The sequence below is a fragment of the Akebia trifoliata genome, chromosome 3 (genome assembly GCF_017979445.1).
Source record: "Akebia trifoliata isolate Shusen 1 chromosome 3, ASM1797944v1, whole genome shotgun sequence".
NCBI classification, from domain to species: domain Eukaryota; kingdom Viridiplantae; phylum Streptophyta; class Magnoliopsida; order Ranunculales; family Lardizabalaceae; genus Akebia; species Akebia trifoliata.
This window is the reverse complement of record NC_141377.1, coordinates 34,288,951-34,300,245: the sequence shown is the minus strand read 5'-3', so window position 1 is coordinate 34,300,245 and position 11,295 is coordinate 34,288,951. Positions and strand designations below refer to the sequence as shown.

The 11,295-nt window shown below is 33.4% G+C and overlaps 1 protein-coding gene across 2 annotated transcripts; it reads left to right on the top strand.

Moving 5' to 3' along the window:
- The first annotated feature begins 2,623 nt into the window (after window positions 1-2,623).
- LOC147406536 (putative 12-oxophytodienoate reductase 11) lies at window positions 2,624-8,679 on the top strand. Of its 2 annotated transcripts, XM_086434611.1 has the most exons (5): window positions 2,626-2,921; window positions 3,930-4,070; window positions 4,156-4,286; window positions 5,095-5,271; window positions 7,637-8,654. In XM_086434611.1, the coding sequence occupies exons 1-5, from the start codon at window positions 2,833-2,835 to the stop codon at window positions 8,239-8,241; spliced, it is 1,143 nt and encodes a 380-aa protein (XP_086290737.1). In that variant the 5' UTR covers window positions 2,626-2,832; the 3' UTR covers window positions 8,242-8,654. The 2 variants fall into 2 exon arrangements, with proteins under 2 accessions (XP_086290739.1, XP_086290737.1); XM_086434613.1 differs by lacking the exon at window positions 3,930-4,070 and having other exon boundaries at window positions 2,624-2,921; window positions 7,637-8,679.
- Window positions 8,680-11,295: the final 2,616 nt, after the last annotated feature.

Below are 11,295 nucleotides of genomic sequence, written 5' to 3'. Positions count from 1 at the left end.
CATTTGAGAAAATGTAGGAGTAGCTCCAATATTCATAAATTAAGACAAAGTCGATGGAAGTAGTTTGGGCCTATTCAACAAAGGTCGGTAACCATCCCAACTAGCAGACCTATTCAAGTTGAAAGAATCTTACGAGAGTGAAAAGAAGACCCAAAAGAAAGAGAAAAGACTTGTCTTTGCTTAAAGTGGAATGGAAGAACATAATTCATTTAGTTGGCCACAAATCGTTGGGCTAAGGCCTATTTGTTATTGTTGTTGATGATGAAAATTTTAAGAAAGATGATTTGAGACTTATGGGATTAATGGGCCTAATTAAATGTGTATAAAACCTTTGTGGGATGACAAACGTCAAACGTTTATGCTTGTTATAAAAACAATCAATATGCACATTTGATGATTTTGTCAATCTTTGTATAACTTTCGCTAATATGAGGAGCTTGCATCAAACTCATTCTGATAGGATAGCTACAACGTTTTCTTTGAATATTTTCGATTGCAATGAGTCATTATTTTGGGGAAAGAGGGAATGATGTAAAAATATTGAATATTAATACCCAAAATACAAAAAGAGTCCAACTAGCCTTATTAAGATTCATCCACTGTCAAAAAGGTCTTGGGATTCGTAAAACAAGTCCTTGAGATTCAAAACAAATCTCAAAGTCTTATTTTACGCATCTCAGGGTCTTTTGATGGTGGATGAGGCTTAGTAGGACCTTTTTCCTCACTATCTCAGTAAGAAAAGGGTTTCTCATTATAATTAAAAAAAAAAAAAAGAACAGGTTTTATGCAAACTCCTCACATAAGAAAAACCAAGCAAAGCCAGCTTAGACCCATAGTTTAGTTTGGTTTGGATTGATTTGGCATTGCAAAACAACTTTGAGGCCGTGGGTCGAGTCCAGCTTACCCATCAGGGAAAAAAATCATGCAAAGCACGCAAAGTCAACATGTCATCATTGGCATGAATTTGCTTGTTTTTGGAGAGAGAGAGAGAGAGATTCTATTGCCACACCAACTTTTGCTAACACCACCTCATTTCATATGTGGATCACCAAAAATTTAGTACACATCTTGGGTGTGGAATTAGCTAAACTTGGTGTGGCAATAGAAGTTCTAAAGAAAACACACATTAGAAAAGGTTCACTTAATGGAGCCCACCAATTCCATGGTATTCAAATCATTTCTATTTAAACTTTTAAATCAAGAAAAAAAAAAACTATGAAAGATTGAGTAAAATAAAATGATTAAATCTATGATTATAAATCAATCATTAATCATGAAAATTTATCAAATCTAATGATTACATGTCACAATCAAGTTGATTTTTAATGTAAATTAGAACTCTAAATTTCTTTTCAAAATATTTAGAGAGATTTACCAAACATACCTATTTGTTGCAATTTTATTAAAAAATCTCCGTTATTTTATCAAGTTTGTTACCTAAACAACCATACTTTATGAAACATACATCATTCACAAATAATCCCGATCGTATACATGTGGGATCCAACGGTTGAGATTTATTTTAGAGATTTGTAATATATTCTCAGGATACATCTTTTATCTCAATCGTTGAATCTCACACATACACAAATGGGATTGTGTGTGAACATACTAGTTCACTTTTCACGAGTCCACGGATCCTGCCCCATGAAAATGAGACAATTATTTTTCAAAATACTGTCATTTTTTGTAGAACACCCTCATATGTAATTAGTACATGATAATTGCATTCACATAAGAGATACAAAAATTGAGCCCGATGTCTTTTAAACTCAACCAAAACATGCCATGTAACACCATTTCTATTCCATAGGATTGGGAAATTTTACTTCATTTAATTCTTAAAAGAAAAACTAATAATGTACTTTTTTAAGGATTGAAGTGCAATCGAGTACTTGTCATCTCTACGTAATTGGACAAGAGATTGAAAAAAAAAAAACAATTCAATGTTTTCAACCTTGCCAATGGCTTCAAATGACATTTGATGTAAAATTGGGGGAGAATTTTCACTCACAGAAAAGTCAATAAGGAATTTCACAAAATCCTGGATTACCAATTGCATGAAACCTAACAAGAGTAATCTCATAAATTAGAGATGCTCTCAATACATATGTGTTTGTATGAGTCACATAGGATTGACTTTTCTATGAGTAATTTTTTTTTTTTTTCTACAATTGAGATTGAGGGATACTTCAGACGGTTGAGATACTAAGGAAAGGTCAAGTACTAATCTCTATGAAATATGTGTTTTTCTTCCTACCTCAAAATGTTGGTTTGATGGGGAGGGAGTCCCAAACCTGGGTTAGACTAGAAAAAAAATAAAATCCATAAATAAAGGAATGGTATAAGTTTAGGTGCATTGAATAAACTTTGGAAATAAACATTTGAGGGTAAAAAAATCTTTTGAGTGCATTTTTTAAGAGTTTCAACTCTGCCACATCAACTTTTGCTAACACCACCCCAAGATGTGTGTAATTAGTTTGTGCTTTACATATGCGTTGGTGTGGCACTAGTACAAGTTGGTGTGGCAATAGAATCCCCTCATTTTCATAGGAAATTCAATTTCCAAATTGTATTTAATGCACTAAACGTGTGTCTTAGGGCACATATTAACAAAAACCCATAAAGGAAACTTTAATTTCTCATCCTTCGTGTCACCGTATCAGTGACCTTAGAAATGTTTTCCATAAGTTTGAAGTTTAGACTTTGGACACAAATGCAAGAATGAATGATATGATGACGTTTGCAGTGACATATTGTCTTTTAACTATCATTTTACTTTGTAGTTTGTAGGATTCATTAAATCGAGAGAGAGGGAGAGAGGAGCAAAAAATGGAGGTGAAATCAGGAGATTCCATGAGCACTGAAGAAATCCCTCTCTTGACTCCATACAGAATGGGGAAGTTCAATCTTTCTCACAGGTTTGCAACATTTCTTACATTTATTCCTCAATTTTTTTCTTGCAAAAAAAAAAAAAAAAAAGCACGTATAAGATTGGATTTTCTTTAAATTTAGTATCATTTGACACTTGCCCATTATTTTTTTTTTCTTTTTAAATCCAACCAAGATTTGATTATTATCAATTTTGTTTTTGCATGTTCTATGGTTATTTGTGTCTGTTGTTTGAGTGATCTTGCTCTTTTTTTCAAAATGCCCATCACACCAAAATCCCACTCTTTGGTAAATTCTAGCCATTTGATTCAAGCGTTTTTTCAGCAGAGTTGGGGCCCACTCTGTCACTGTTTCCCATAGTAAATGAATTTTCTCAAATCTAATGTCAAGAAATCACCAATCTTGCTGATTCTTAATGAGTTTTGATACCACAAACATGGGTTCAAACTCCTACTTCCACTCTTTATCCAAAAGGAGGTGCATTTGGAGTATCACTTGGAGTTGGGTTAATCCCCTCTCAAAAAATGAGCGTAAAATGGTGAAATTGCCATCACATTTGGAGGAGTCAGCTTGCTAAGTTGGTAAAGTCTGCAAGTAACCGCATACATCAGTTCAAAAATCCCACCTCAAATTCATCAAAGTGCATCAAGAATCAAAAGTGTTGGCATTGAAGCTCTATTAGACATTCAAATTTCTTCATAGTTTCCAACATTTAATTCCTATGAACTTTTCTTTCATCGATATCATCATTGCTATTATTTACTGAAGAGTCTGAAGCCTCGCATTTGGTTATCATTCATTGTTAAAATGTGATGTTGTTCTATTTGAATCTCATTGAGTAATTGAGTTACTTTTAATTTAGATTATTTAAGTTTTACGCTTCCATTGGTGTGTGAAAGCTGCAGCAAAATAAAAATGGGGTCAATCAACCTTCCTTTTTATAAGAATCTTATGGGCCAACTACCAAATCCCCTGTTAATTACAGTTGTTTGATTGAGAAATTTTGACTAAAAAACTTTGTGTTCTATATTTTGTAGAATAGTTTTGGCACCACTGACTAGACAAAGATCTTTCAAGAATGTGCCGCAACCACACTCTATCTTGTATTATTCTCAGCGAACCACCAAAGGAGGACTCCTCGTAGCTGAAGCCACTGGAGTTTCTGACACTGCTCAAGGGTAAAAGAGTGTGTGTGCATGCTTGCATGTGTGTTTATTAATTTCCTTAATGTCTTTGTGTCTCTTCTTTTATTCTCGTTTGTAGGTACCCAAATACACCTGGTATTTGGACAAAGGAGCAGGTGGAAGCCTGGAAACCTATTGTGGACGCTGTTCATGCCAAGGGTGGTATATTCTTTTGCCAGATTTGGCACGTGGGACGGGTATCGAATTATGGTATGTCTAATGTTATTATTATTTTTGTCTGATCGGTAAAGCTAGAAAAAAATTTTGCTCACAAAAAAGTCAATTTGGGATTCCACAGAATTCTAGATCAACCAGTCACACAAAGCTGCTTGTATTTAGGGCATCCCTATTTTACAAAACTTCCCATGTTAAGAGTTGTGTGATTGGTTGATTGGGAATCTGTGAAATCCCTTATTGACTTTTCAGTGAGCAAAAACTTTCTTTAAAATTATTATCTTCTTTTAATTAATTATGATGATAATAATGACATCATTAATCTAGAAACCCTTCGAATGTCTGAAGCCCTACATGGTTCCTGTGCAAAATAAATTGACAAAGTTGATGACAACACGGAAACAAAGGAAAAAAGAACGCAAAGAATCAAAGTTTTACTTGGTTCATTATTTTAGTAACCACATTCATGGGTGAAGATGATTGGAGAGATATCACCAGGACTACAATATTGGCCACTTGTGAAGTCTAAATTTAGTTAATTTCCAGACCTACTAGGAAGATTCAATGTTTATGTATCATCGAAAAGAGTTATAGAAGCTAGAATATGTGACTTGCGTGTAAGAGGCATAACTTCCCAATGGCGAGAAGATCATCACTCTTATGAAGAATTTCATAATATAAACCCACACCTAATGATCTTGCACATTTTATGTCCTTAAAATCTACTAGGTACATTGCTTTTGGATTTTGGAAACAATGAGTCTTTAATTATAATTTTTGCACTTGATTAAGTGTTATTATTCTCTGACCCTTCATTATCTTCTTACCTAATTCTTCTTCACAGATTTTCAACCAAATGCGCAAGCTCCAATCTCTTCTACTGACAAGCCATTGTCACCCCAAATTCAAGCCAATGGCATTGATGTAAAAGATTTCTCGCCTCCACGTCGGTTAAGGATCGATGAAATTCCCCAAATTGTCAATGATTTTAGAATCGCTGCAAGGAATGCTATGGAAGCTGGTAAATCCTTGTAAATTAAAGGCTGAAAAATTATTTTTGAATGTTTAGAATGATCACTATCTGCAAAAGGGTGGTTAATTTTAGTTGAAAAGTACAGTAAGATTTCATTGAGTAAAATATAACTTTCTAATGAAGATCCTACTATGTTTTGTTTCTTGAATACTGACACATAGCACCAAAAATTTTAAGTAAAATAAATATTTGACTGTATTTAGAAATGGAAACTGAACATATTACTCTTGTATCTTTGAAATAGTGAAATGGATTCCCATGCCTTTCTAGATTCCCTTAGAATTCTTATTAGTTTGTTAATTAATTTGTATTTTCTTGTTATTTTATTATATTTTTTGTTAATTTATTTTTTTATTTAATTTCTATAGTTTTATGAAATCTATTATATTTCTTTTTTCCTTACCTCCTTTTGAAAAGCTCATCTATTTCATGAGTCTGTAATGCAAATGGCATAAATATACTGGTCTCAAACCTTCTAGAGCTCCTTAAGAAAATCTTCCAAAATCTCAGTTGATTACACACAGTAACTTATTATATCTTTTGTATCTATATATGCTTGAATTTCAAATTACTTTCATAAACTTATTGATAACTTATTACGGAGGGAAGATAGTTGTTTCTTCAGGATAAACTAAAACTTCTTAGGTTCCCAAGTAAGTCTTACAACACAGAAACAACTCAAATTCATTTTCATTTGTTTAAATGAGGGAATATCAAACAGCATCATCAATTAGACGTTCCGTCCTTACCTAATCCACTCCTCTCAATAGAGGAAATTAAATAAATATAAGATAAAAAGATACTTAACCAATTAATCACAAACTGAATTAAGCAAATATTAATAAGGGATTTGACTTGTGTATCCTTGAAGTAACCAAAGCTTTTTTACCCTTGAGGGCCATGTTTTACATCTAACCTACCTAAGAATTATTGGAGATATCTAATTCGATAGGTCACTCCTTGATATTGTGTGTTTCTGGAAAAAAAAAAAATCACTTGGAGTTTTTGTTACTTAATTTTGTAGAAACTGTTGGAGAATGTGGGTCTAGAATCTGAAAATTAATTAATTGCAAACTGACATGAGACTTTAAACTTAAGGCCCGAAATCCCATCTTTATGATGTTATTCCCTCCCTACTCAAGAGTGTGAACTCATGTTTGCAATAGGGTTCTAGCGAAGCGTCTCCAAGATATAACGGGCCTGAAGGAGCCAGCTAGATTAGTTGGTAAAGTTTTTCTATGGGCGTTGATACAATGGACTTATTAAGATGTTGGTTAAGCCTTATTAAGATGGATAGAGACAATGGCCTTGAACCGAGGGGCCTATGTGAAAAGATCAAATAAACAAAACATGTTCTGTACTGATCAAGTTATCTTTAAAGCTAGCATCATTAAGGCCTTGTGCTTATATCTTGGTTTTCATGAATGTTTTTGAGAGAAACCATGTATACGAGGATAAGGCTTTAGATGAAAAAATGGGAAGTTCACAGGTGTGTGGATTGGACTTCCTACCTAGACCAAGAAAATGATCACTCAAGGGTCATTGTACAAGCCATAAAGGAAGACGATGAAAGTTATATGGAGAGAGGGAGAGAATGAGGCTTAGGGTTACAAATGGACTTCCTTTTGTTTGGTGCCCTAATATCTGGTGTGATATGATTGAAATGCCCCTCTCATCCATCGATTCATAATGTTATGGATTCTTAGATAAAAGGGTGCCCAATGGTGCAATTGTGCGAGTCATGGTAATTTCTTCATCTCCAAACCTACGTCCTATTTGTTCCCACATTGATTGTGCTTTTGTCACCCCATTCACTGTTAATCCATGTAGCATACAGGTTAGCCGATTCATTTTGCACCATCTACAAATCATGACCTCATAGGAAGAAAATGCACCTCCACATTGATATAGGAAAGTCTATAAAATGTATCACTGTAATAGTGTAATCAAATATATTGACATTTCATATTATAGACTTATCAGGAGAAATGATTTCATCCTCTCTTTTTTCATTTCAATGTTTTCAAGCACTTCACATCTTTATTGGGATGAGCACTTAGATAATTTAAAGTGCTTCGGCTGTATCACGCTAATGTTATACTCTTTCATTGAACTAAAAACATTTGGAGAACAATACTAAGTTGGATTTTTACATAGGTGATTTTAAATATATAGTTTTAGCTCTATCCACTTAGATGTTTTCTTTGCTATATCTCTAGAGAGACCTTAGATACATAGATCGCCATGTAATCATTGGGCCAAATATAGACTATCCCATTTACTCTTATTACTGACTAGTTCCCCTATATAATGATACCTTAAATCAACGTGTCTAATTTTCTTTGATATGCAGGTTTTGATGGAATTGAGATCCACGGGGCTCATGGCTACCTTCTTGAACAGTTTATGAAAGATCAAGTAAATGATCGAACAGATAAATATGGTGGGAACCTAGAAAATCGTTGTCGCTTCCCTCTTGAAGTAGTGGAAGCCATTGTTGACGAGATTGGAGCTGACAGAGTAGGAATCAGGCTCTCTCCCTTCGCTGGCTATAAAGAGTCAGGGGACTCAAACCCGGAAGCTCTTGGCCTCTACATGGTTGAATCCCTGAACAAATATGGGATTCTATATTGTCACATGGTCGAGCCAAGGATGAAGACGGTAGGAGAGAAGTCTGAAACTCCTCATAGTCTTTTACCGATGAGAAAGGCTTTCAAGGGGACCTTTATGGTTGCTGGGGGTTATAATAGAGAAGATGGTAACAAAGCTATAGCTGATAATTATGCAGATCTCGTTGCATATGGTAGGTGGTTCTTAGCAAATCCTGATTTGCCAAGGAGGTTCGAGCTTGACGCTCCTCTTAACAAGTATGATAGAAGCACTTTCTATAGCCCTGACCCTGTTGTAGGTTATATTGATTACCCATTTCTTGAATCTGATTCGCAGAATTCTTATTGAAAATGCTAGAGAATTGGAAACATAAGTTTTATGTGTCATTATCTGTACCATTTATTGAATCTATAGCTGATCGAGATTCGTAGTTGAACATGCAAGAGCACAATGAGGGGGATTTGCATTACTATTCTTCTTGATTGAAAGGGGCTTTAGGTATAGAAAGTGGCATCAAGAAATGATTTAGTAGAGTTAGAAAGAATGAGCCCATAATTTGAACAGTAGTTAAAGTCAGTCTAGTATTGGAGAAGTCTATAAGTTATGATGTAATTTGTTATTTCAAGATGACTTGTAGGTGCTCCTTTCTCCTTTAATGAAGTCTTTTTTACCTATTTGTAGTTTGATTATTGCTTTTGTTAGAATAAATATGCAAGTTGAAAGTGTTAAAAGTAAGAGGACGGTACAAAAAAATGAAGGTTGGCATGGTAAAAGAAGATATGAACAAACTTTCAACAATAGAAGATGTGGCTCTGGATAGAATAATGCTCAACAAAATTAAATTATTAGTGGAATATGATTCATTTAGTCGGCCCCAAATCCTTGGGATAAGGTCTATTTGTTATTGTTGTTGATGATGAAGTTTTAACAAAGATGATTCGAGTCTTATGGGATTAATGGGCCCAAATAAATGTGTATAAAACCTTTGTAGGATGATAAACGTCAAACGTTTATGCTTATTACAAAAACAATCAATATGCACATTGGATGATGTGTCAATTTTTGTATAACTTTTGCAATATGAGGAGCTTGCATCAAACTCATTCTCTTAGGATAGCTACAACGTTTTCTTTGAATATTTTCAGTTGCAATGAGTCATTATTTTGGGGGAAGAGGGGTTCGTGAATGATGTAAAAATATTGAATAATAATACTCGAAAGACAGGAAGAGTCCAGCTAGCCTTACTAAGATTCATCCACTATCAAAAAGGCCCTGAGAGTCATAAAACAAGTCCTTGAGATTCATGATGAATCTTGAGGTCTTGTTTTTCGCATCTCACGGTCTTTTGATGGTGGATGAGGCTTAGTAGAACTCTTTTTCCTCACTATCTTAGAAAGGAAAGGGTTTCTCATTAAAAAAAAAAAAAACCAGGTTTTATGCAAACTCCTCACATAAAAAAATACATGCAAAGCCGGCTTAGACCCATGGTTTAGTTTGGTTTGGTTTGGCATATTGCAAAACAACTTTGTGGCCGTGGGTTGAGTCCAGTTCACCCATCAAGGAAAAAAAATCATGCAAAGTCAACATGTCATCTTTGGCATGAATTTGCTGATTTTTGGAGAGAGAGAGAGAGATTCTATTGCCAAACCAAACATTTGCAAACACCGCCCTATTTTATACGTAGATCGCTAAGATCGCTAAAGATTTAGCACACATCTTGGGGTGGCGTTAGCAAAATTTGGTGTGGAAATTGAAGTTCTATAGAAAATACACATAAGAAAAGGTTCACTTAATGGAGCCCACCAATTCCATGGTATTCAAATCATTTCTATTTAAACTATTGAATAAGAAAAGCTATCTGCACTTTAGATTGAGTAAAATAAGATGATTAAATCTATGATTATAAATCAATCATTATCAGGAAAATTTATCAAATCTAATGATTACATGTCACAATCAAGTTGAATTTTAATGTAAATTAGAATTCTAAATGATTTTTTATTATATTCAGACAGATTTAGCGAGCAGACCTATATGTTGTAATTTTATTACAAAAACTCCCTTATTTTATAAAATTTGTTACCTGAGCTAACCTTACTTTATGAATCAGACTAGCATGACTAACATAGCAAGATTTCAATTCTTACCAAAGGTCGTTGGGCCTATATGGATTATTATATTAGAAATTCAACACTATAGGCTTATAGATTTCATAGTAAAACTCATACTCAAAATAAAATATTTAAAAAAAAAAAATCTTTTTGAACTTGATCGTTGAATTTGAAAGTAAATGATTATCAAACTCTCTAATTTAAAACTAAAATTTAATGGGGAAATTTTTTTTTTTTAATTTAAAAAAAAAAAAAATCTTTTATAAGAGTGTACCATCAGATCATGCTTTTGGATGTCACAAGTTGAAATATTTAGAATCCACTCCCAAGTGTGCTAAGTAACAAATTAACATCATAAATTTGAATTTTATAATGTGGATCTTGACTCCAAGGTTTGCTAGGTAACAAATTTCATAAAGTTAAGTTCTGGAGAGTTGTCTGAATTTCAAGGGAGTTTTTGTAATTAAAATGCAATAGTTAGATCTGCCCGATAAATCTCTCTAATATTTATACATGAAACTTTTTATCTTTAGAAATAAAGTATTGATAATTTGATGGACTTTTGACGCACGCACTTGACACACGTTGACATGAAAACACATAATTTATTATAAAATAATTTAAAAAAAAAAAAGACAATTTTCTCTCTTACCTATTCTCTGTTCATATATTTATTTTTTAAATTTTAAATATTAAAAAAATTCGTTGGACCCACATTGACAATCCAATAACACAACCATTTAGATTTTATGAAAAAAATTCGTTTTTTAAAGCTTGATCCAAGATATTTAAAATGAATAATTATCGAACACTCAAATTTAAAATAAAATTGAACAATATAATATCAAATTTTATTTATTTATTTATTTTTTAAATATGATCATATAACTTTATCCTCTAGAACCTCATCGGATCATGATTTTGAATCCCCAAATTGCTCAGATATGAAAGTTTCTTTTTTCACTGTTGTAAGAGAGAAAAACTCTTTTTATTTATTTAAATAAATTATGTATTTCCACGTCAGCGTACGTGCGTAAAAGTACGCAAATTATCATAAACACGTTAAGTGGATGCTCTTGATGACGCATGGTCTTACATATATAACATGTGACTTGACAGAGACAGGCTGCTGGTCAAAAAACAGTGACTATGACGTCATGAGCTACATCGATTATTGAGTGATCTTTGAAGTTTATTGCCCGTCAAAGGTTTGACCATACACATGTCCCTTGGATTTAGGGAAAAGTACCAAAACAGTTATGTCTTTGGCAAATATAATTTTTGGTGGTCA

What these genes read in the sequence shown, in the direction of transcription:
- LOC147406536 (XM_086434611.1), top strand. Translation starts at nt 2,833, where the DNA reads ATGGAGGTGAAATCAGGAGATTCCATGAGCACTGAAGAAATCCCTCTC. An exon ending in AAGTTCAATCTTTCTCACAG is followed by an intron (nt 2,922 to 3,929) that starts GTTTGCAACATT and finishes TATATTTTGTAG; the next exon opens with AATAGTTTTGGCACCACTGA. An exon ending in AAGGAATGCTATGGAAGCTG is followed by an intron (nt 5,272 to 7,636) that starts GTAAATCCTTGT and finishes TTTGATATGCAG; the next exon opens with GTTTTGATGGAATTGAGATC.